The following is a 26,160-nucleotide window of genomic DNA, read 5'->3' as shown; positions in this document are numbered from 1 at the left end:
CGAGCAGGTCAGATTGTCAAACTGCATCGAAAGCTCGAGATTGTTGTATTTGTTCCTAACAGGCGATCACTGCCTCCAAGTTTGGAGATTAGGGGGCTGCCCGATGGTGGTGAGGGTGTGTTCACCCGTGTACCACTCACAAAGCGCACCCAATTTGGGCCTCTGTTGGCGCCACGTGTGCCTGCACTGGACAGAGAGCCTGAGATGCCCCTGAAGGTGCCTGCATTTTGTCACGTATTTTGTACTTTTTTCACACTCAATTTCCTATAACAAAAAGCTTTATAACTACTCCTCATCCAATCTGCAGGTGTTTTCTCGAGATGGCACATGGTTGTGGCTTCAGACAAGCAGTGAGATGGATACCAACTGGCTGGTTCTTGTGCGGTTTGCAACACAACGATCACACCAGAACCTAACAGTATTCCAGCTTCATGATGATCTCTATTTCACTACCTCCAAAGTTTGTACACTCACTCAAGAGAATGAATTATATAAACTTGTGGTTTAAAAAGTCTCATGGATTACATTAGACATGAAATAGACGTTTTTGTCTTTTCATATGTGGAAGCCCCTAACACATATTTGATGACCTCGACCGTTCATTTATGCATTTTTGCAACCATCCTTTTGCCCCTCTGATAAATGGTTTGCACAGTGCACAGTCCTTGAACGTCTTTGAAAAATGAGAAAGCATTTTCCACTCCTGGAAAGTTCTGGGAAATTGAGAAAATTTTGCAAATATAAATAATCTGCAGCGCCTCAGTTGAAAATGTTAATTCGGCCGGTTAACAATTTTAACTTCTCCCAGGGATTTACAAATACCGTGAAAATGGTTTCTCATGTGTTGTGCATAAATTATGGAAGTGTTTACAGAAACTCTGACTTAAGCAGGTTGGTAGTAGCTATTGAGCATGCACACTACTAATTGTAAAGTGAAGGGAAAAGAATTCAAAGAATGTCAAAGCTTTGCTGTTTTCATTTCTCATTGCTGAGTCACGTTGATTACCAGGATTGGCTCGTGAAGAGGTCCATTCACAAGGCCAGATGCAGTCTGAGAAAACATTCAATATTGGGGAAAGCCGACGTAGGTGTCAAGCGAGAAGTGCCAAGCACTAAAGCATGGCAATTCATGTGATTGCAAATGACCAGTCCAGCTCCCGTATTATGGAATTATTGGCTCCAGGCCAGGTATTTATACTTAGTTATATTTCGTTTATATCTATTGTCTGTCTTCATGGAATGTTATCCAAACATTCGTTTATATTGATTTGTTGTATCAAAAAAATGCAGCAGCTTGGACAATTTCGTTTTTTGGGAATCTTCTGTTCAAATGACATTGAAAAATCCAATGTCACTTGTCCAAAGGTCATATGCAATAAAAGAACCAGAAAACAACTTTTTTGGCCTGGAAAACTTCAAATTTGGTCTTCCATGGCTGTGAACCATGTGAGAACTCAAAAAATGCAGAAGATTGGACAATTTCATTTTTTCCATGGTGTCCTCACTCTTCTCACGCCCCTTCCTCACTCTTCCCACACCCCTTCCTCGCTCTTCCCACGCCCCTTCCTCACTCTTCCCACGCCCCTTCCTCGCATTTCCCACGCCCCTTCCTCGCATTTCCCACGCCCCTTCCTCGCTCTTCCCACCCCCCCCTTCCTCGCTCTTCCCACCCCCTTCCTCGCTCTTCCCAACCCCCTTCCTCGCTCTTCCCACCCCCTTCCTCGCTCTTCCCACCCCCTTCCTCGCTCTTCCCACCCCCCTTCCTCGCTCTTCCCACCCCCTTCCTCGCTCTTCCCACCCCCTTCCTCGCTCTTCCCACCCCCTTCCTCGCTCTTCCCACCCCCTTCCTCGCTCTTCCCACCCCCTTCCTCGCTCTTCCCACCCCCTTCCTCGCTCTTCCCACCCCCTTCCTCGCTCTTCCCACCCCCCTTCCTCGCTCTTCCCACCCCCTTCCTCGGTCTTCCCACCCCCTTCCTCGCTCTTCCCACCCCCTTCCTCGCTCTTCCCACCCCCTTCCTCGCTCTTCCCACCCCCTTCCTCGCTCTTCCCACCCCCCTTCCTCGCTCTTCCCACCCCCTTCCTCGCTCTTCCCACCCCCTTCCTCGCTCTTCCCACCCCCTTCCTCGCTCTTCCCATCCCCCTTCCTCGCTCTTCACACCCCCTTCCTCGCTCTTCCCACCCCCTTCCTCGCTCTTCCCACCCCCTTCCTCGCTCTTCCCACCCCCTTCCTCGCTCTTCCCACCCCCTATTTCTCGCTCTTCCCACCCCCTATTCCTCGCTCTTCCCACCCCCATATTCCTCGCTCTTCCCACCCCCTATTCCTCGCTCTTCCCACCCCCTATTCCTCGCTCTTCCCACCCCCTATTCCTCGCTCTTCCCACCCCCATATTCCTCGCTCTTGCCCCCACCCTTCATAGGTCCCACCTTCCCAACCCCATCCTTGCTCGTCCACCCCTTCTTACTTCCCCCTCCTCATTCCCCTCCCTCCTCTATCCCTCCTTGCTTCTCCCCTCCCTCCTCTCTCTCTCTTCCTCCTTGCTTCCCCCTCCCTCCTCTCTTTCACTTCCTCTTTCTCTCCTAACCCCTCAATATTCCCGTCAGCGAAGCAACGAGTTGTATTTGCTAGTATTTAATGCAGCACAAGTCCAAATTAATATGACATCTCAGAACGACAAGACAATTAATAAACACAATAAGTTAATCCACAATGGAACTCCTGTATTTTTCGGCATCCAAGGTGATACCTTTTTTCCCCCCAGAAAGTCCAAGCCTTGACTTGTTCTCAGAATCGACTTATCTATGGTTTAAGACACTGAATTGCATAAATGAAAAAAAAAATAGCAAAGTGTGAAATTTTCTCAAATAAATTGTATAACTTAATTTAATAACACACTACAGAAATCATTGACATTAGCAGCCCCCTAATCTCAATGTTTTCCAATAGGGTGAACCATTAAACGTTAATCTGTTCACTGACAGCATGCAAAATTATCCAATCAAAAACAAGCATGCACTCACCAATTATGTTTGATCCATCTCCCTTTTAATCCAAATCATATGTACCCATAATTACTACATCATCTTAAGTCACGCAAATCATGCAAGGCAGCTTTTAAGTTGGAAGTTAAGTTCACTGAGGAAAATGGCAGGAAGATATTTGCGCACAGAAAACATGGTGTCATTGAGAAATGTGTTCAGAGCTGGCAAAATGGAATGTTCTATGAGCCATTGCTGATCATATTTCTCTTGGTTGTTTTTAATACTGTACCTCTCTATGGTAAAAAAAACACTTTGAAGAACGATTTATATTCCTAATTTATCCAAAATGTCGACCCACAAAGTAGTTCAAATGATATGCTTAAACAGCTCATTATTCGTGATGGTTGTGACAGTGTAATGGATCAATTGACACGTCTATTGTTTTGACTGACTGACACAGTTTTGCTCACTACCATAGTTGATCGAGCTTTGTCTTGTACTCCAAATCGACTTATCTATGAATGAAGAAAAGAAAAATTGGAAAATGAGCCAATTCAACATTCCACATTGACTTGTATGCTGAAAAATAAGGTAATCCTCCTCGAAGGATCCACAAGGACTCGCCAGCCATCCACCACAAGGGGAATCAGGAAAATAGGATGCATGGTCTAGTCTGAATCCTACAAGTCAGACAGTTGATGAACAAGACATACATCAGGGTGAACATCGACAGGACCCAGCAGAGATAGAGATGATCCCAGTGGGTGCCCAAAGAGGAGAGAGCAATCTGATGTGGGGATCCAGCACTCGGATCCTTACCGACCCTACATATTTATAGCCTCTCCCCACACCTCACCCCTCCCCGCTGGCATCCACCTTTCCTCCAAAGATGGACCATTGGTCGGCCCATGCCTAGCCAGCCAGTGTGCATGCGATGGCAGCATCAGTACGCCAAGGCCCTACATTTTCACAGGCCTCGCAGCCAATCTTGGCCTGACACAGAAAGCAGTCCCCACCCTACTTCTCCAACATTGCTGAAGCACGAAATGGCTTGTCTTGGCCCACTGGTTCTTTGCGATTAAACGTCATCCACACTTTCGTGGCCTCCCCCATTTCCTGACGTAAGGGAACATGAAAACACAATGCTTTAATCTCTCCAACCACTATTTTGGACCACACTGTCACCCCAATCAACATAGCAATGGATATCATATCCATATATACATGTACTTGATACAGGCAAAAAATCCTAAAATCTAGGCAAACACAAATAGGGCTAAAGCTTGAAAATCTAACTATGACTCCTACCCCATAAATGTCGCAATGTTTTCTTCACGATCCATATTTTATTAATTTTTATTGCAGTTGGCATTTCACAATGTATTGTCTAACATATATATTGCATTGTTGCATGCAGGACATTGCCATTGGTGAAGAGCTGCGGGTGTGCTACGCTGGGTTTTATGCTCGCCGCATGAACCGTCTGACGCTGCGTGAAACTGAGACCGGCGGTGCTTCATCGACAACACAATCTCTACCGTCTCCAGGGCTCACGAGTAGGAAAGAACAATGGGGCTATCTATGCTCGATGAATGTTTGCTCAAACCATGAATTGTTATGAATAAAATGATGCTTCTTCAGCCATATTATTTGACGAAAGTTGTTTGAACTTTTTTCTGAATCGGCTTCCACAGAGAACAAAGTGCAGAAGTGGAAGTGTCGTGTCTGTCCTGTCGTTTTTGATGACCCACAACATCTGACAGGTAAGATATAAGGGGTCTAATGTACATAATGTCATTCATTGAGTTCTAGGGAATATGCTACGATGTCAGAATATATACAACTTTTTAATTAATTACGAAACGCACCAGTACACAAACACCAGACTAAACAAGTCCTGGTGAGGGTCTGCAATCTCTGCTCTTTTTCTTGTTCATTTTGTCTTCCACACTCCATAAATGTTCCCATGGAGAACCAAGCCATGGTATCACCATGGAACCTTGTTTAGATCAATGCTTGAGTAGCCCAATGGCTTAAAGACTCAAGCAAGCACTCTGATAGAATGGTTGCAGAAACTTTTAAAAACGATATATTAAAATTTTTATCTCAATCTATGTCGAAGTGACGGGTCATATAACGAAAGAAAATCGTACAAAAAGGGGAAACTATGTGTAAAATAAAATCGCACATTTTCAGCAAGCGAGCCACCACCCGAGGCTAGGAACGACAACGCGGGGCTAAACGCAGTCGAGTAGGACCTGAAGTTTGCTCAAGTCAATCGATGTATTCAGTGACAGTGCGAATACTTTTGCCATGTATGACAGGGCTTGGACACGAACAATGCCAGCAGCTTGTATAGCATTCGCCAAGTGGCTTAAGCACTCAAGCAAGCACTCCTAAAAGAAGGTTGCTGAAGAATAGCTGGCTTGGCAAGCGATTAGCGATCGCCGATCGGTGCATGCACCCGGAGACGCTCGGAATGTAAAGTAATGTATACATATATGTATACATATATATATATATATATATATATATATATATATATATGTGTATACACAGTTATGCGCAGCTTAAAGATGGGGATGCAAATGCGTCATGAAGCGATTTTGTCATTGTGCGAACATCATGGAGTGTACTTACACAAGCCGAGATGGTTTCGCCTATTGCTCCCACCATGTTACTGAACTGAATAGTCGGCAATTGTAACTCAATGGTAAGTAATTGTGTATCAAAACATATCTAAACATAGTGTTACGGAAATGGCCCTTATTGGACTACTAAATATAGGATTAGCTCAGATCCCCCATTAAATGCATGTATAGTTAGGTTTTTTGGTAAAATGGGCGTTATATGTGTGTCGGGAGGTGTAAGAGGCTGTATTATTATTGTGCGGTGGTGCTGGAACGAGATCTCCCTCTTCTTCTTCCCCATCCTGGATGAGGCCCCGCCCAGTCGGCTGAGAGGATGTGGCCAAAAAGAGGAAGTGACGCGAAGGGGAGGAGTTTGTCGGCAGTCGCTGAGGAAGGCGTGCTCGTGTGTCGAAGGAGCGAACGAGAGAGAAAGGAAAGCGTGCACGTGTGTCAAAGGAGCGAACAGGAGAGCAAGCAAAGACCTCAAACAACAGTCGGGTTTTCGAGGCGTGCTCGGAGTGGCAGCGAAGCGAGAGAAACAAAGGCTTCGTGAAAAGGTTGAGTTTTGAGAAACAGCAGTCGGCTTTGAGAGGCTGCCTGCACGTCGAGTCTGCCCTTTTGGACAGTGGGAGAGGTGGCCTGCACGTCGAGTCGACGATCGACTCGTATGGGGAGGTGATCGACAGGTTCGGCCTGTATCTGGCCGCGGAGCCTCCGTACTTACTCACCTCACGGCTCGACACATTTGTCGATCCGCCTGCGGAGCACGGCACCTCGATTTGGGCCTTTTCTGGAGAACAGGCCAGGCCTGGATTTGTACGCTGGACCTGGACAGAAATCATCTGAGGCCCATCGTCAACCTTACGCGGAGTCAGAGCGCGCGGAGACCGCATACAGTGTGAAGGGGGCAAGAGTACGATGCCTCCATTTCGCCACGCGGCGCGTTCGAGCTGGAGCTCGAATCCGTGGACATCCGCCTGTTGCGAGCGACATTCGTGCTTTTGACACTGTCCTCTCGTCCATGAGACATCACCAAGTACTCTGTCTTGTCTGCATGCATGCTGTCTGTCTGTCTGTCTATGTCTGCACGTTATTTAAGGCATATCTCGGTAGCGACCCCCTTGAAACCTGTAGTCCGTGGTTCCCTAGTTAAGAACGGGTTGAGGATTGTTAATAAAAACATTATCATGAATTTTGCTTGTGTTGTGATCCCTGATGTTCCCCAATAAATCTGGTTAATTCGTATGAAGTTGCCGCATGGATTAATTTGTGTCGCGTCGAGGAACAATCCGTTCGATTGGCATATAAAACCAAAATGGTTACAGACTGGCAGAAAACGCTTGGCATCTGATACAACCAGTCTGTAACCAGGGGTTCTATTTCCCCAACTGGCAAGGTACAAAGATTACGCTGGTATCGCGATTGCAGACGCGTGACCCGAGGCCTGTTCTGAGCCGGCCGGCGTTATAAACCCCGGAGACGGTGGTGGTGAGGGTGGCGCCTCGGACCGGGTGAGAATCCCGCCACCCCGGATCTGCACCAATATATATATATATATATATATATATATATATATATATATATATATATATATATATATATATATATATATATATATATATATATACATATATATATATATATATATATACATATATATATATATACATATATATATATATACATATATATATATATACATATATATATATATACATATATATATATATATATATATATATATATATATATATATATATATATATATATATATATATATATATATATATATATATATATATATATATATATATATATATATATATATATATATATATATATATATATATATATATATATATATATATATATATATATATATATATATATATATATATATATATATATATATATATATATATATATATATATATATATATATATATATATATATATATATATATACATATATACATATATATATATATATATATATATATATATATATATATATATATATATATATATATATATATATATATACATATATATATATATACATATATATATATATATATATATATATATATATATATATATATATATATATATCAGCTGCAAATTGTAACTCCAACATCCTTTTTATTACTCCAAGAGCCACATCATGCCCTGCAGCATGGTATACTTGCGCTTTAATGATGCCTATGCTCAACCAAGATGTATCTTGTCTCCGGGATGATAGCATTCTTCAGGTGGGAAGACTTGGCAGAAAACCATGGTCATCAAATTAGGAGGGAGAGTTGAGGGGAACCTAGTTCATAAGACAATATGGTCGGTCTCCAGAACTAAATATATAATATGCGACCTTCATGCTCATTTTCATATGTGGAGGGTTCACGAGACATGACAGTTTTTATCAACATTTATGCACAAATTAACAAATGGGGGTTTACCACTCCTCTCAGTGCACTTTACGGTATATTTTGCAAGAGTCGGCCTTTGGCAACCATCCAGATGCTGATAAATTAAATGGAATAATTATTTTATAATTATGGAATGTGGACGTGAAAATACAAGCTCAGTAAATGTGGTGTAGAAAGTAGGCTTACAAAACAACCTTAAATCTTGTATGCTGTCAGACCCCGCTATTTGTTGGGGATACGTTCCTGGTAAATGCCACGAATTGTGAATCTGTGAACAGTGAGGCATTGTTTCATTGGAAAAAGCGAGGATCGGTTCCCGACGGTTCATGCTTCGTAAGGGAAAATCAAAAATCCCACGGAAAACCACGAATATGCAAAATACAAGGCCGCGAATGTCTGAGCAATTTACGGTTTATATACCGCGAATACACGGGGTCCGTGAATAGTACTTGTCTTTTTACTGCCTCTGCATTTTGTTGGTAAAACATTGTGATGAAACTCCAATATTTCATTATTTTCTTTTCTCTTCTTCTCTGACACATCTGTTAACAGACCACATAGTCAGCCACGTGGGAGATGTGAATACAGATTCGCAACCAGATGCTCCTAGACCAGAGACCAATGAAACAGTGGGCCGGTCATCACGACAACGGAAACCGAGGTCTTTCCCAGAGGACACCGAAACAGAAGAGGTCGAGGTTGAAATTGATGGTGAGTGAAATTCAGGTGGTGTTTGGGGAAAATGGACGATCATTAATGAGCAAACTGAAGAAAGTGCTTGGAAGTTCCAGTATTCAGTTATGTGATACGAATGTGGTGAATTATTTGGTTTAAACTTGTGTTCTTTTTAGCAGTTGCCAGTGCAGAGAATGCTGACAACACCGATCTCGATTACACTCCAGGTGCTCCTTCTCGGTCATCACAGACTTCACAGTCTTCTCGGTAATCATCCCTTCACCTTTTTTTTTTTGTATGCTAAGTCGATGCTCGTGGAAGAGATCAAAGAACATTAGCAGAACAAGGAGAACATGGTGTAAAGTTGGGGGAAACATAGCAACAGCAGGGAAGAGGGACACAACAGAGGTGACCCTTTGAGGAAGAATGGACATGAGAAAAAATGGGATCAAGGGAAGAGGAAGGAGGACACATGGGGTGAACAAGTTGAATGAAAGTTCAAACACAGCAAGAAGAGGAAGGGAAGACCAGGGATTAAACAGAAATGTAACCGAAATAAAAAAAGAGTGTGAGGGAGAGTGTGGAAAACGCAATGACCTGGATAGGAAGGTTTGTCCGTAGGAAGGAGGGGGGAGAATAAATGAGTGTGGATGGGAGATGACCTCAAGTAGTTGTCTTGTTTTTTCAGATGCAACACATGGCAGTGGGTAGCATCATTTGATGGGGATGCAACTGTACCGTTTGTGCCAATAAATCTTACTTCTACTCTGCTGTTGGTGTACCTTTAAGTCAGAGCAGGAATTTAAAATTTTGGACAAATATGAATAATATAACCTCGTGGTCAACCACAATGATGACAGACATTATCTGCTGTTCAAGGGAAAATAATTGGCCAGGCTGCCAGTGATATCTTGCCTTCTCATCACGAAGGCAACTGAGAGATACTTAGCATCCACCAACGAATGCTGGTGGACAGGATGCTCAGATTAATTTCCACCTGCGGGACGGGCACGGCACACACAATGAAGAAGTGCCCTGCCTGCGAAACATCAGGAAGACGGTTTGTAGCCGCACCAAGATTCAAACCCAGACTTGACAGCTCATGGATGAGTGTGCATACCTATGGACTATCCTGTCAACCCTGAGGTGGTGGTGTGCAGTTGTCTTGAAGCTCTGGATGAAGAATGGGATTGAACAGACTGAGGAAATTGGTTTCACAGGCTAGACGAAAGCGGAACGAATGAGTGGAAGTGAGCATTGAGCCAAATTTGGGCAGTTTCACCAGAAGTGGGTAACTGGCAGACTGTGTGCCCTTGCACACCTGAGGAGCACAGAGAAACAAAAGGGCAGAGGGTGCAAGACCAAGAAGAAGGTGGTGGAAGCCAGAGGCCACACCAATCTGTCTGTGATGTGAGAGTAACAGGCCCAGACACTCAGCTTCATCACAGAAGATTCCACTGATTTTGAGGGCCTTGGTTTCCGCAGCGTGAAGAAGTGCAAAGTTTGAGGCATAGGTGCCAGCCTAAAATGGAGGGCAGTATTCCATCATGCTGCAGATAAAGATCTTGGAAGTTCATAAAAGTTTGGATTTGCCAAGAAAATACTTTGCACAACAAGAGTTGCCCATTTGGCAACTGGCTTTGGAGGTCATCTTGGAAATATGTTCTGCCCAAGAAAGGTCATGGCTGATGGTGAGGCCCAAACATTTGAGTGACAACCTTTTGCTTTGTTTAGGAAGTAGATGGTTAGATTCGCAAGACGGTCCTTTCGGAGCGACAGAGCGTCAGCGTGGAATTTGTCATTGCTGAAAGTCATTCTCGGTGGTAGAATTCCTCCAATTGGATGTTATAGGCAGAGAGTTTGGAGAGCAAAGCTTGGTACCAAGTTATGTCAAATGCTTGAGATATGTCCAAAGCGATGGAGCTGATCTCGTGTCTAAGGTTGAGGACTTGCATCCATTGTTGGGAGTGTAGAAGATGCATGTCCAGGTTGGAGTGATGGAGTCTCAATCCGAGCTATGGTCTGACATCAGGCCATTGTAGAAAAGGAAGTATTTGAGGTCAACTGTGAAGATACACTCCATGACTTTGCTTATAATTTGAAGGAAACTCGTAGGCCTTGAGTGAAGAGGATGTGTTGTTACACCATATTTGTATATTGCAGTGATATTTGCTGACTTCCCATTATATGGAAAGTGACCTAAAGAAAATGATCCATGAACAGTACAGAAATCGGATGAGCAAGAGTGGCAGAGTATGATGTAGGGATGTAGAGGGAGCATCTGCCAGAGACAAAGTTAACACGGTACCAACAGGTCTTTCGGAAGGAGACAGGTTTGAAAATTCAGCCTTGAGGTTGCTCAGATGTTTTCTAGCTCTCCTGAGAGTGCACATACACGTGTTGTGGGATACGTGGAATGATCTGAGGTTGCAATCAGTTACATTTGCCTTCCAGGAAGAGAATGCAAGTTGTTTGAAGGCAACTGCCTCACCACAGGATTCTGTGCACCAGGGGTGAGAGTATGGATATGATGACTGCGACCAAAATGGGATAAATCTGTACATAAGGCAGAGCAGACTTTTGTGGAAGAATTCTCGTGAGGCATTAATATCAGGAAAGGGAGAAATGGAAGGCTAGTCCTGAAGTCAGAGGGCAGCTGGCAGTCCTTGTCAGTCAGCCTGGGTGAACTGACGAACTTCGGTGCTAAGGTAACTCTCACAATAGCCACAGAGATGTTGACTGTCAAAGATACATGATCAGATGAACCAATTGGAGCAGGAAAATTGGTCATTACCTAGTCGAGAAGGGAGGATTTGCTATTGGTAGAAATCTTGGTTGGAAAGTTAACAGATTAGGTCAGGCACATGGAGTCGCATAGGTTTTTTTTTGCTGAAATGCCATGGCTGGTTGAAGAGCTACAAACATCTCGCTAATTTGTATGGTGACAGTTGAAATCACCACATATGAGGAAGATACACTCCAGTGAGGTGGTTATAAGTTGGTCCATGTCGGCAGACAGAGAGATGTAAATGGAGTCGTCCCTGTTAGTAGGAGAGTACAGCACACATACAAACAAGAGGTGGTTGCAAATGGGACATCACAGCCAAAGGTTCTCATTCTCAGGAGCCGAGTCTGGTGTTTGGAGGGGTGATTGTGGTACACAGACTGTGAGAAATGGAGTTATTATTTGTATACATTATCGAGGCTCATGGAAGAGATAGGGCAGAATGGAAGGAAACATAATGGAAAATGGGGGGAGCACCAACAGCAGAGTAGAAGTAAGAGTGAGATCAAGGGGAGAGGTAGAAGGGCATATAAGAGTGAACAAGCCACACACAAGCTTGTTGAAACACAGCAGGAAGAGGAAGGTAAAAGCGAGGATGAAACACAAAAGGAATAAACAAATGAAAAGATCTGAGGGAGAGGGGGGAAATGATCACAATAACCTGGAAAAAGAGAGCGCTTGGGAATTCGTTCATTTGGGGTAGAAGAGATCATGAGTATGGATGGGGGAAGAATAAATAGACGAAGGAAGTTGGTGTCACAGGCGAGGGAAAAAATGAAACAAATGAGTGGAGGTGAGCAGTGAACCTGGATTTTTGGAGTTTAACAAGAAGAGGGTTACTGGCAGACCACATGTGCCCTGCAGAAACATGGGAGAGGCAAAGGCAAGAAAGGGCAGAGGGTGCAAGACAAAAAAAAGAGGCGACTGTAGAATACAGAGAGCTCACCAACCTATCTGCAGTGCAAAAGTAACAGGCTTCGATACTCAGCCTTGTCGTGGGAGAGCCCAATGATTTTGAGGGCCTTGCTTTCCATGACATTTTGGAAGGGCAAGGTGTGAAGCCAGAGCATCAGCTCAAAAGGGAGAGCAGCACTCCATCAAGCTACAAATGAAGGCCTTGTAGGTTGTCAAAAGTTCTGACTGGCCAAGAAAAGACCTTGCATGATGAAGAATGCCCAGTCGGCAGCTGGTTTTGGAGACCATCTTGGAAATATGGTGTGCCCAAGAAAGATCATGGCTGATGGTGAGGCCCAAACGTTTTAGTGACAACCTTTTCAAGTGGTTTGTTTAGGACTGAGACAGGGGTTTGTCAGACAGTCTTTTCGGCAAGACTGGGTGAGTGTGGGATTTGTCGGGGTTGAAAGCTCCTGATTCTATCAAGGTCTGCAGAGAGGGGAGAGTCTGCTGTATGCCTTTTTGAAGGATGAGAAATGATACAGGAGAGGATGGAATAATCAGCAAAGACATTGACAGGATTTTCCATTGAATCAGAATTCCAGAGACTTCTTGATCAAAACTACAACGACCCCACCTGGATGAGGTTCAGGCCTGTTGAACTGGAGATTATAGCCTAGAAGAGACAGAGTAATGAGGAGCATCCTTTGGGAAGAAGGATTCTGTTTCGGAGATAAGGTCAGATTTGGTTCCACCCCATGCCTCCACCACAAATAGTGTCGGCCTGGATTGAGAGATGTCAAATTGGAGTGAAGGCCTCGGATGTGGGAGATCCACACAACCATGAACAGGAGAGGAGACACTGTTGGCAAAGGGTGGGAGTGTGGAGGGAGGGGAGTATGGAGATGATATGACGAGGGGTGGGGTGTGGGGATAGCAGAGACGGTGGAAGCAGAGAGGGGGCGGGATGGGAGGGGGAGCAGAGAGGGGGCGGGATGGGAGGGGGAGCAGAGAATGGGTGGAATTGGGGGGGGGGGAGCCGAGAAGGGGCAGTATGAGGAGGAGGGTTTGGTAGGGTGGGTAGAATATTTGAGGGGCTTGGATGAGCAGGAAGTGTTGGGCTGGGGTGAACAGGAAACTTGGACAGAGTGGGGTGAGGGTAAAGCTTGGAGAGGATGGAGTGAAGAGGTTATGTAGAAAGAGGGGACATAAAGTTGAGGGATGCTGAAGAGAGGGACACTTACAAGGGGAGATGTGGGGAAGGGTACTGACACGGAGCGGTATGACACTGTACAATAACGTGAAGGCGATTTTATTGTTGTGCACAGACAACCTCTGCAAACTGGACTTCTCAAGATTTCCATATAATATTTAGCATTCTGATATAAATATTGCGGGATGGGTGGAAGCAATTTTTTTTGAAGGCACGGAGAAAGGCCGTGCTGTAGAAACAGGAGGAGGAGGAGGAGGAGGAGGAGGAGGAGGAGGAAGAGGATATCTGGACAAAGCATTTAGATGAGACAAGTTTGCAAAATATGCCTCGTGATGAGGAGGAGGAGCAGGAAGAAGAAGGAAGAAGAAGAGATCGTGATGAAGAAGAAGTACATGTGGGTCACTAATGACTGAGAAATATGGAAAAAGAAGCATTATAGTGTTTTTAAAACTTTTAAAAGGAAGAAACGTTTCCTTCAAAGGAACAAATGTTTCAAGATTCGGTTTGGAGACATTGAGAAAAGGGACAAATAAAGAAAGGTGTGCATGAAGTGTACTTCGTGTGGATATACAAGTAGAAGGCAGAATGAGATGATGTTCTTAAAGCGAGTATGAGGAATAGAATATCATTAAAAATGCAGAAAGGACAACTTTTTGGAGGGAGGTGGGGAATAAACAGAATGACAAACAACTTCAAAATGAGACTCTTTTGCTCACGGCTCATAGGCCTGGGTTACACGAAAACGAATTTGACGATGTAGCACAGCAAGGTACCATTTCATTGGATAATTGGAAAAAAAAACACAAACGGCAACTCAGTGACGTAAATATAACAGAAAAACACACGACGTATCCGGTTCAGGAAACTTAGCTTTGATTGAGATGGAAGGAGCAGGATGTAGATTTGACCTCCACACGGAGCAACCCCAAATTGGAAGTGAAGTTAGTGCCAAGTCAGTGGAATTAATCATACTTCAACCTGGGCACACAATAACTTGTGCAGGATGTTGAAACTCCCCATACTATAAAAGTGGTCTTTGGCTTTCTCATTGAACTTCTGAAGGTTGTGTCCTTTCGCTCGAGTTTCCGGACAGGCATAAATGATTGTTTGATATTGTCCTCTTCTGCAGCATCTGTGTGTCATTAGACTGAAATTTTTAATCTGAAATATCTTTGTTTATTTGTTTCTGTTCTCCAGTGGGAGGAGGGCAGGGGCTCTACGACGTTTAGCACGTAAATCCTGCCATCCACAGCGGGTTTTCGTGTGCGAACGCTGTCATCGTTCCTTCTCGAATGGCAGCAACTACAACAGGCACCTGCGTTCACATGGTATAAATAATCAGATGGTCATTGTGTTGGCTTCTGCTATTTTTAATCTTATCTATGCATTGCCAAGTAAATGCCATGGTTGCAAGCTTTCATGGAAATTTCTATGCTTCGGTTGTTTACTTGCATTGGTACCCTCATAGTCGGGGAGGGATAAGTTAAGTCACTTATTTTTTTTCGGATGCAATACCCTCCATAGTTTAGAGCAGGGATTTGTAATTTGATTCAGGTGCTGGTGATAGCTCGCTGACTCTTCAGGAAGAGCACCGTGGAATATTTAACATCCATCAACTAATGCCACGAGATTGGATGCCCAGTTTAACATCGATCCGACAGACGGTGCACATTGATGTATCACCCTGCCTGCAAAACACCAGGGTGATAGTTTATAGATGGGCTAAGATTCTAACCCAGGCTAGACAGCTCAGAGATCAGTGCGCTTAGCTCTCCGCTATCGTGACAGCCACGTTAAAACACTGAAAAAACACTTTAAAAAAAAATTTCTAAGGAGTAATTACAGCAGGTCCTCAATTAGAAATTGAGAAGAAATATGTCATTGGTTGTTTTTATAAAATGTAGGCTCATTGAATAGAAGGAAGGTCACGTAACTGAAGCAAGAAGGGTAACATTATGAACCTTTTTGCAACAGGTGGGTATAACATTCAATGGCATGAATGATGAAAGAATAAAGGAAAGGGGAACATCGTAATCTTTGAGTCGAAGCTTGGATCAGGAATGTCTATTGTTTGATCGGAGAAACATGTGGGTAGATTTACGAGACATCTGCAGAGATGGGGGGGGGGGGGGCGGAGAGAATGCGATTCCCCTGGATCGAATGACATATTCCATTTGTCAGACCAACATCTAATCCTTTCCATGTCAGCAAAGAGGGAAGCATTTGCTGCCATCCTGCCATTAGGATGGGTTACATACAGAACAGCATAAAGGGGACTCATTTGCAAAGATAAAAAGAGTATTATCCAGGGCATAAGATGTCACTTAATTGTATAACGAAAAAGAACGACACTGGGTAGAGCACATACCTCCACCAGACTGAACATTTTACGTTTTGTATCCCACCCAAAGGCCGGATCTTCATTCAGACCTTCACCAGAATCTAATCAGCTTAGTCTTGTCAATTACCCAAATCATCCACCAAGTTTTGTTATAATCCATCCATAACCTTTTGAGATGCAGTATCTTGCTATATATCATATTTGGCTCCATCTCTCAATTGCAAAGAATCACTTTTAAAAATTCGAGTATCCAGATCCAGATCCTCACCAAAATCTAATCAATTCGTCCTTGTCGCACACCCAACTTGTTTCCCATATTTCATCCGAATCCGTCCACAACATTTTGAAATATCATGTTGTATAACATTTTTGGCCCTATCGCTCTATGATGAAGAATCACTTGGAAAGATTTTTTTTTTAATATCGTGGCTGGATCCAGATCTGGATCTTCACCAACATGTAATAAATTCGTCCTTTTCTCACACACACACAACCTTGTCCACCAAGTTTTATCCAAATGCATCATAACTTTTTGAGACATCCTACTCACAGACAAACGGGTGAATACATAACCTCGGTCCACCTTTGGTGGTGGAGATATCAAGACTGGAGGCAATACACTGCCATGGGGAACTCGATCTTCCATGTGTGCAAGGAGAGGAGACACAGACAAGGAGGCCTCTCATGTGCAAGGATTGATTCCATGACATTGTTTCGGTTTAGCAGTAAGGTTCCTGGTCTGTACTTGAGGAAATCCATTTTTGCACCCTTGTTTATGGTACAGACAGAGGAGAAGCAAAAAAAGCACTGCAGGCTTTGAGAACATGGGCTTCTTTCGAGATTGATTAACAACAAGGAGAAAAAAAAGACATGGAATGAGCCCCGTGGTTTTAGTAATTTTGCTGTCTGAAGTTTAAGGGCTAGCTCATATTTACAGGATTTATATGCATGTGCAACTAACTTGAGTGGTCATGTGATTATGGAAGATTGCATATGATTGGGTGGTTTGTTTTTTCAATACATTGTCTAGGCTCGTATGAGAGCTAACACACATAACGCACAATAAGGGGGGCAGGAGAGGAAAGGACAAAACAGTGGGCAACAGAGACATTTGGAGATCTGTGGAAGGGAGGGGGATGGGGAAGGGTACATGGGGTAAACAAGATGGACACTTCACGGACTTTCATCACCTCGCACTACAGGGACTTTCATCACCTCGCACTACAGGGACTTTCATCACCTCGCACTACAGGGACTTTCATCACCTCGCACTACAGGGACTTTCATCACCTCGCACTACAGGGACTTTCATCACCTCGCACTACAGGGACTTTCATCACCTCGCACTACAGGGACTTTCATCACCTCGCACTACAGGGACTTTCATCACCTCGCACTACAGGGACTTTCATCACCTCGCACTACAGGGACTTTCATCACCTCGCACTACAGGGACTTTCATCACCTCGCACTACAGGGACTTTCATCACCTCACACTACAGGGACTTTCAGGAAGGAAAGCAGGGAATTTGAAGGTGGGTTTTGGGTGGATTAACGGGGGTAGGAAAGATCGTGGTTTTGGATGGACGAAGATAAGAGGTGGTGGTGAAACAGCTGTTTTGAAGACCTGGAGGGAAGAGTGGGATTGAAGAGAGTGTGGGAGTTTGTTCCAAAGGTGGGAAAGAAGAGGAATGAAAGAGAGAAGGTGAGCAGTGATTCATGATTTTGGTAGTTTTACAAGAAGGGGGTTGCTGGCAGACCTTGAGTACCCTGCAGGAATATGGGAGGCACATATCACAGACAGAGCGGGGGGGGGGGGTGGGGGTTGGGGGTGAGACCGGAGAGTAGATGGTGGAAGACAGAAAGACCACCGACCTGTCTGCGGTGAGAGAGTGAGAGTCCCAAAGACTCAGCCTCACCATGGAAGATACCAATGATCCTAAATGCCTTGGTTTCCACAGCGTAAAACCGAGAAAGCTGAGAGGTGAGAGCACCAGCCCCAAAGGAGAGAGCAGTACTCCATCAGGCTGCGAACGAAAGGTTAATTGGTCACAGATATTAATATAATGATGAGGGTCACGAAGTTATATTGTTTAAGATAGTTGGCCATGTGACATGTATGATGTTTTCGATTGGGAATGCAAATTTCACACAGAAGGGATTCATTGTTCATATATTTTGGGGGAGTCATACTTACACAAGCAGTATGACATTTAATAATATCTATCTATGTATAAAATAAATTATATAACTAGACAATAGAAAATTATCATTCAGATGAAAATGCTGTCTGCTCAGTTTTGTAAACTGCACCAAAAGGTGGTTGGGGTGAAATTGAAAAGAGTAATCAGAATTTTTCGCTTATCTGAAATTGGAATTCCAGACAACATCTTGCCATCGTGCACCATTCGTCTGTCCATCCCTCCCATCTCCTATTTCGACTTCGCTGGCCAAACCGCTGTGCCGTTCTGACTGATATTTGGCAGCAAGGTTCCGCTCCTGACTTGTAACAGGGATTGCAAAGCTCGTTCCAGTCACATGACTTTAAGTAAGTCAAAATGGCGTACTTAGGAAATGTCTTCAAAAATATTCTTCTCCAGCCTCACTAGTAGGAATGCTCTCAAATTCGGTTTACAACATTAGGCCAGGGTAGGGATGTGAAATTGTGGAGGTCATGCCAATCACATGACCGGAAGTGTGCCAAAATGGTGTTCGCATAAATTATTTTAAAAGTCATCTTCTTCAAACCCACCAGTCAGAATGCTACCAAATTTGGGTTACAACATTAGGACAGGCTTCTGATGTTAAATTGTGGAAGTCATGCCGATAACATGACCGGAAGTGTGTCAAAATGGCCGACTAAATCGTCAATTTTTAGGAAAATCGCATAAATTCCTTCAAATATCTTCTTCTCCAGACCCACCAGTCAGAATGCTACCAAATTTGGGTTACTCCATTAGGACAGAATCCTGATGTTAAATTGCTGAGGTCATGCCAATCACATGACCAGAAATGTGCCAAAATGGCGATCACGCAAATTCCTTTAAATGTCTTCTTCTCCCAACCCACCAGTTAGAATGCTACCAAATTTGGGTTACAACATTAGGCCAGGGTAGGGATGTTACATTGCGGAGGTCATGCCGATCACTTGGCCAAAAGTGTGCCAAAATGGCGGACGTAATAAATTATTGGGAAAACCTGTAAATTCCTTCAAAAAATTCTTCTTCTCCGGTTCCACCATGTCAATGCTACCAAATTTGGGTTACATCATTGGGCAGGGCCCAAATAAGCTAAAGGTCCAGTGGTCCTATTTTAAAGAAATTTTTAATGAAAGATGCTTTATGGCATAGGTATGAAAAAAAGAAAAAGAACAACATCGGTAAATGCGTGTCCGAGAACTGGTTGAGGATGTGTTCAAAACTGGGGGTTTTTTGGGTTTTTTTAAACAACAAAAATGGCCTCCAGTCGAGCAATTGGCCATCTGTGATGAGATCACAAAAAAAAGCGAGGTGCATGTGTGTGCCATCATGTACTGTGCTTGTTGCAAGTGTGAACAAAATCAGACCATGCATGTCTGAGAAATGGTTGGGAACACATTTAAGTTACAAAAAGGCCCCCCCCCAGTCGGCCATCTTGGATCTGAATTCGAAAAAAAATGACATGCTTTTGTGAGCCATAATTCTTTATCTGTGTGCCAAGTTTGAACAGCATTGGTGAATGCTTGTCCGAGAAATGGTTGAGGACGTGTTCCACATCAGGTTAAAAAAATAATAATTTACAACGAAAATGGCCAACAGTTGGCTGTCTTGGATCTGATGTCGAAATATAATGGCGTGCTTATGTATACCAACATGTGTTGTCTTTTGTGCCAAGTACGAATATAATTGGTCCATACATGTCTGAGATGTGGTTGAGGACGCACGCACGCACACAAAAATCGAGACCAAATCCATAAGCCCCCATTTCGGACCAAGTCCAAAGGGGGCTAATAACTGTTCTGCCATTGCTTTTGATTTCCTTCTTCTTTCACAGATTGCTGAGGTTTGGTCAATTTTTCACGTGTGGATGTTCCCTTCGACTCTTCACTTTCCCACAAAATATGCAATCTTGTTGGTAGACGCGTGATTCTAAAGACGCCCTCTTGACTCTCCTATTACTCGTAGAGCAGCTAGTTCCAGCATCAGCGCTAAGGTTTGATTCTCCTCTCCATTTCAGTGCAATAAGGTATAAGGTATCATGGGAATTTGGATAACTAACCAATAAGGTATCATGGGAATTTGGAGGGGGGGGGGGGCAGGGGTTGGTGATGATCATTGTCTGGGAATATTCTGGTCACCACACCAATGTAGCGTAATGTTGTTGTTGGAATTACCACCTTTGTGTACCATGCAGTAACTATCGAGTTAAAAGAGCCATTGAGTCACCAAACTTGTAATAATTTTGAATCAGTGTTGCCATCTGCATTGCATTCCAATTTCATATGCAAAATTGGCGAGAATTGTAATTTGAGGGTCGGTGTATAAAATGGGGCACATACTTATAAACATACGTCAGATGTCATTGTAAGTTGTTTCAAAATGTTGGGAAAGAGCTCCTGGGACAAATTGTTGATGAATGGTGCCATTTGGATACACGATGTCTTTAAATAATTAAATGTAATGCTATATGATTGAAAATAACTTCATTTTGAGCAGGTTTGTGCATTTATTTCTATCACATTTGAAAGTTCATTGTGGCCATTACAGTGGTGAAAAAAATGTTTGTTGAACCCTTTGGAATTCTTTGTATTTCTGCATAAATTTGACCTAAAATGTGATCAGATCTTCATCTATATCCTAATAATAGATAAAGAGAACCTGATAAAACAAATATCACACAAAAAATGTACTTTTTCATTTATTTATTGAGAAAAATGATCCAACATTCAATTTATTTGTCAGAAAAAGTATGTGAACCTCCAGGTTAATCAGCTCAATGAAGGGGGTAATTACAGTCATGCGTTTCAATCAGTGGGATAACAATCACGAGTGAGTTTGGGTGGCCCTGCCCTATATGAAAAACATAAACTTTGTCTGTCACCATCAGAGTCTCGTCTTCACCACACAGGTTTGTGGAAGCGTGTCGTGTCCCGATCAAAAGAGATTTCTGAAGACCTCAGAAAAAGTTATCAATGCTCATCGGTCTGGAAAGTGTTACAAAACCATTTCTAAAGGTTTTTGACTCCACCAATCTACTGTCAGGCAGATAGTGTATAAATGGAGAAAATTCAACACCATTGTTACTCTTTCTAGGAGCGGTCATCCATCAAAAATCACTCCAAGAGCAAGGTGTGCAATAATCCAGAAGGTCACAAAGAACTCCAGGGTAACATCTAAGGATCTGCAGGCCTCTCTTACATTGGCTAATGTCAGCATTCATGAGTCCACCATCAGGAAAACACTGAAAAAGAATGGTGCTCATGGGAGGAAAGCAAGGAGGAAACCACTGATCTCAAAAAATAACATTGCTGCCCATCTCAAGTTTGCCAAAGACCACTTGAATGATCCAGAAGGCTATTGGAAGACTAGTTGTGGACAGATGAGTTGAAAGTGGAACTTTTGGGCTTAAAAGAGAAACCTTTTGTTTGGTGAAAACCAAACACTGGATTCCAACATAAGAACCTCATACGAACCGTGAAGCTTGGTGTTGTATCATGGTTTGGGGCTGCTTTGCTGCCTCAGGACCCGGACGGCTTGCCATCATTGATGGAACCATGAATTCTGGATTGTACCAGCAAATTCTACAGGAGAATGTCAGGGCATCCGTCCGTGAGCTGAAGCTTAACAGAAAGTGGGTCATGCAGTAAGACGATGATCCTCAACACAAAAGTAAATCTACAACAGAATGGCTGAAGCAGAAGAGATTTTGTGTTTTGAATTGGTCAAGTCAATGTCCAAACCTTAATGCAATTTAAATGTTGTGGCAGAACCTGAAGCGAGCAGTTCATGCAAGAGAGCCCACAAATATCTCCGAGTTGAAGCAGTTCCGCAAGGAGGAATGGGCTAAAAATTCCTCCAAGTCGATGTGCAGGACTGATCAAGAGTTACAGGAAATGTTTGGTTGAAGTTATTGCTGCTCAAGAGGGTACCCACCAGTTACTGAATGTAAAGGTTCACATACTTTTTCTGACAAATAAATTGAATGTTGGATCATTTTGCTCAATAAATAAATGAAAAAGTAGATTTTTTTTTCATGTGCTATTTGTTGAATCGGATCCTCTTTATCTATTATTAGGACTTAGATGAAAATTCAAATTTATGCAGAAATACAGAAAATTGAAAAGGGTTCACAAACTTTTTCTCACTGGTGCATAATTTTACTCCATTAGATGAGGAATTCAAAATCCTTGCCAACCCAAGACACAAAGCTTTGGTGAAAACACTTGGATACATTCTTTATACATCATGAATGACAATGACCCCAGACATTTTGGATGAAAAATCTGCAACTGCTGACCTTAGCAGTAGGGTTGTATATTGAGTGATAAAACAGAGAAGGCAAAGAGCTACCCACTGCTATCACACATCTTCCATCTCTAGGGACCCGAGCCTTGCTAAAAATCAGTTATCCTTGCTCCCTCTGACTGATACCAACCAACCCCATTGGCTCATAACCTGATTGAGGACACAAGATGGTTAAAGAAGGCTTGAGGGATGTCGTTCCAGATCTGTACCAAGGCCTGCTGCAGTGAGGCAACGTCATCAGCTAGTTTTGAAGAAATGCACAATCGTCGTTCTATTCCATCCCAAACATGTTCTCTGGGAGAAAGATCAGGTGAACCAGCGAGCCAGGGAAGTGTGAGAATTTTCTGTTGTACGATGAAGTTGGTGACCACTTGTGCGACGTTAGGGCGTACGTTATTCTGTTTAAGTGTGATGTGATGTCCATAAACCTGCAGGAATGGGAGGACATGGGGATGGAGAACTACATCATGGTACCAAATACCTGTGAAATTGCCATTAATGACCTCCAGCTTGGTTCTGTGATGTGTGGTGATGCCTTCCCATACCATCACACTTCCACCTCTGAACGTTGTACAACACATGCATCAGCGTAACGTTCCCGTTCCGGTTGATAAACGTGACAACAGCCATCACAAATGCCAAGATGGAACTCATCTGTAAAGATGACAGCAGCCCGATCTTGTCTCCTGAACCTCAGACATTGTCTACACTAAGTTAGGCATGCATGCTAATGAGATGGCAACAAAATTGTACGTACTGCCGGTCGTCGTGGTTGGATGTTATGCTCATGTAATTGATTCCTGACAGTTCTGGCACTGATTGATCGCAAGACAGGGATGCTGCGAGCTGTCAAACTTGGTGCAGCAACCAATTCCTGAGGTGCACCGAATGTCAAACCGATTCCTAAGGTCCACCAACCAGATATGGTTATGCTGCCGACGTGATGTCACATGTTGTCGTCCAGAACGTGGACGGTCTCTAATGTTGCCAGTTTGTTGATAATATCTCCAGAGTGACTGCATGGTGTTCCAATGAACACCAAAACGCCTATCCACAACGCTTTGTGGAATTCCTGTCTCAAGCATGCCAATAGCACGGAGACATTAATTTTCGGAAAGGTGTGGCATGATGTTTACAATGTTTAGATGGCCATAAAAAAAAATTACACAGCTGGGATGGTTCACCGAATCATGCTGTGTTGCACTTTGCTCAGTACCACGTGCAGCACATCACGTGACTCAATACACACACATGGCAATTTGTGCGTGCTGTGCATAGTATGCACGTGCAAGTTCCAAATATTCACGGGTAAACTGGAGAACATGTTGAGGCACATGTTGACTGACGCTTATATTGTGAGGATACATGTCGGTATCATTTTGTGTAAATTTATTTATGATGCACAGGAAGTTTGTTTCGTTAGTATATTTTAAATCGTCAGTGCAGTGCTGTACTTATTTTGTTTTGTCCAAATGCTTTTTAAAAATTTCATCTTTTCTTAATCAGGTAATCGTTTCTGCTATCATTTTATATATCATTTGTGCTAATTATCCCGAGTATCATCAACACATTGACGTGTCAGAGCACATAATACTTATTGTTGAAATAGGTGCCAAGATGTTCCGTTGTGAGGAGTGTGGGAAAGACTTCACAAGGCGTGAGAGCCTGAAACAACATGTGTCATACAAGCACAGCCGGGCACAGGTACACATGCAGCACCCTCACCCTTTAATTGTCCATTCTATAATTTTGAAAATGGTCATGTGAAATGTATTATATCTTGTGACAAAATATACAATTTATATTTTCATTCTAATCTTGCAATTCCTTTCTATCTATCCCCTCTCCCCCACATCCTTTTCCAAAACAATAAAGTTTACAACTCCATTCTGTCCTTATGCTCCTTTGCTTCTTTCCTAATCACAATAAGTTTTTGTCTCAATTTATCAACTCCTCGACTCCCCCTTTTTCATTCATCACTTCCTCTTCCAGTCTTCTATATCTCATGTCCAATGTAAACTTTTGTGGCAAAAGATTATTATCCTTTGTTTGTACCCCTCCATTAACTATTGTTACAAATATTATTTTCGAATGTGGATCATTTTATTGTTACTTGGGGAAAAAAATTGCTTTTTAAAAATTCACTTCACTTCATTATTTTAGGTGGATGAAGACTTTCCTATGCAGTGTTCTGCTTGTCTGAAAGCTTTTCGTTGCCAAAACACTCTCCAGCAACACAACTGCCAAACAGGTGAGGTGTTCCCTCTGGGAAAAATATTAATGTGAATGGAAGTGATATGAGAGGTAAAAACAAGACAACTAGTTGAAGTTAAACATCGAAAAAAATTTTTACCAGTGTTCTGTAGGCCTCACATGCTGTTCTGATCCTATCCCTTCCCCAACCCCATATCTATCTATCTATATCTCTCTCTCTCTCTCTCTCTCTCTCTCTCTCTCTCTCTCTCTCTCTCTCCCTTTCTCCCTTTCTCTCTCTCTCTCTCTCTCTCTCTCTCTCTCTCTCTCTCTCTCTCTCTCTCTCTCTCTCTCTCTCTCTCTCTCTCTCTCTCTCTCTCTCTCTCTCTCTCTCTCTCTCTCTCTCTCTCTCTCTCTCTCTCTCTCTCTCTCTCTCTCTCTCTCTCTCTCTCTCTCTCTCTCTCTCTCTCTCTCTCTCTCTCTCTCTCTCTCTCTCTCTCTCTCTCTCTCTCTCTCTCTCTCTCTCTCTCTCTCTCTCTCTCTCTCTCTCTCTCTCTCTCTCACTCTCTCTCACTCTCTCGCACCCTCTCGCACCCTCTCGCACCCTCTCGCACCCTCTCGCACCCTCTCGCACTCCTTCACAGAGTGTATTGTGATGTATGGCGAGTCATCGTTCTTCCCTCACCCCCCCCCCCCCCACCCCTCTTTTCCTCACTCTCCCCCACCCCTCCTTGCTCCCCTCCCTCCCCTCTTTCCTTCCTCTCTCTCCCCTCTCCCTGCCCTCCTCACTCTCGCCCCCCTCTCTCCTGTCCTCACTTTCCTCCTCCCCTATTCTTTCTCTCACTCCCTCGCTCTCTCTCGCTCTCTCGCTCTCTCACTCTCTGAACAGAACAGAACAGCAAATATCACGGGCATAGCCAGGCTAAGGCAGACGAGGCAGTTGCCTCGTCGCTCATTTCCTGAAATATGATCTGGCCTGAGCCCTCTGGCCATCTGAGCTCCCTGGGGAGTAAACTATCAAAGCTACCCGGCAGTGCTCTGAATACTCTTATCTCCACCGCTATCACAATACCTAAATAGGACAATACCCCCCCCCCCCCATGTTCATTTAATGGGGATGAAATGAACATTAACATTTTAAAATTTTGAGCATTGAAATTAGCCAAGAATAGGTTTCTGGGCATCAAAAATGCATTGGCTTCTGGTGGCCGCTCAAGGCCCCCAGACCCCTCGCTGTAATGGCTTTGCAACGTTGGCGCTCGCAACGCTGCGCTACGCGCACCGTCACATCAACGAAGTTCTCCTCTTTTCACCTCATCGCTTTTGGACCTCTGGCTACGCCCTTGAATATTATGGAATTCTGAACAGTTATGAGGATCATCTCTAAAATTCTGTCACCCCACCTGTAACCTTTTAAGTAAAAGATCTGGGTAATCACATAATTACTTATATATTGTCCTTGTTGATATGTTTGGTTCATATAAAGTTTCGCATACTATTTGTTTTGGTTCATAAATTAATATA

At 43.4% G+C, this 26,160-nt stretch overlaps 1 protein-coding gene across 10 annotated transcripts in view; it reads left to right on the top strand.

Annotated features, from left to right (window-relative positions):
* The window catches only part of PRDM15 (PR/SET domain 15), a 192,943-nt gene that overhangs the window by 111,509 nt on the left and 55,274 nt on the right, over positions 1-26,160 (top strand). For 7 of the 10 annotated variants that reach the window (XM_085870224.1, XM_085870221.1, XM_085870222.1 and 4 more), the window contains exons 4-12: positions 63-216; positions 308-460; positions 4,397-4,535; positions 4,674-4,742; positions 8,585-8,743; positions 8,884-8,974; positions 14,797-14,927; positions 24,053-24,147; positions 24,607-24,694. In XM_085870224.1, coding sequence (XP_085726350.1) covers positions 63-216; positions 308-460; positions 4,397-4,535; positions 4,674-4,742; positions 8,585-8,743; positions 8,884-8,974; positions 14,797-14,927; positions 24,053-24,147; positions 24,607-24,694 — 1,079 coding nt within the window. Of the gene's footprint in view, positions 1-62; positions 217-307; positions 461-481; positions 1,189-4,396; positions 4,536-4,673; positions 4,743-8,584; positions 8,744-8,883; positions 8,975-14,796; positions 14,928-24,052; positions 24,148-24,606; positions 24,695-26,160 lie in introns of those variants that run through there. The other 3 variants (XM_085870225.1, XM_085870226.1, XM_085870227.1) reach the window with 3 other exon arrangements.

The sequence above is a fragment of the Eptatretus burgeri genome, chromosome 2 (genome assembly GCF_056783735.1).
Source record: "Eptatretus burgeri isolate ZD-2024b chromosome 2, Ebu_testis_v1, whole genome shotgun sequence".
Classification (NCBI taxonomy): domain Eukaryota; kingdom Metazoa; phylum Chordata; class Myxini; order Myxiniformes; family Myxinidae; genus Eptatretus; species Eptatretus burgeri.
The sequence above is the reverse complement of the archived record's forward strand: the minus strand, read 5'-3'. Positions and strand labels throughout refer to the sequence as shown.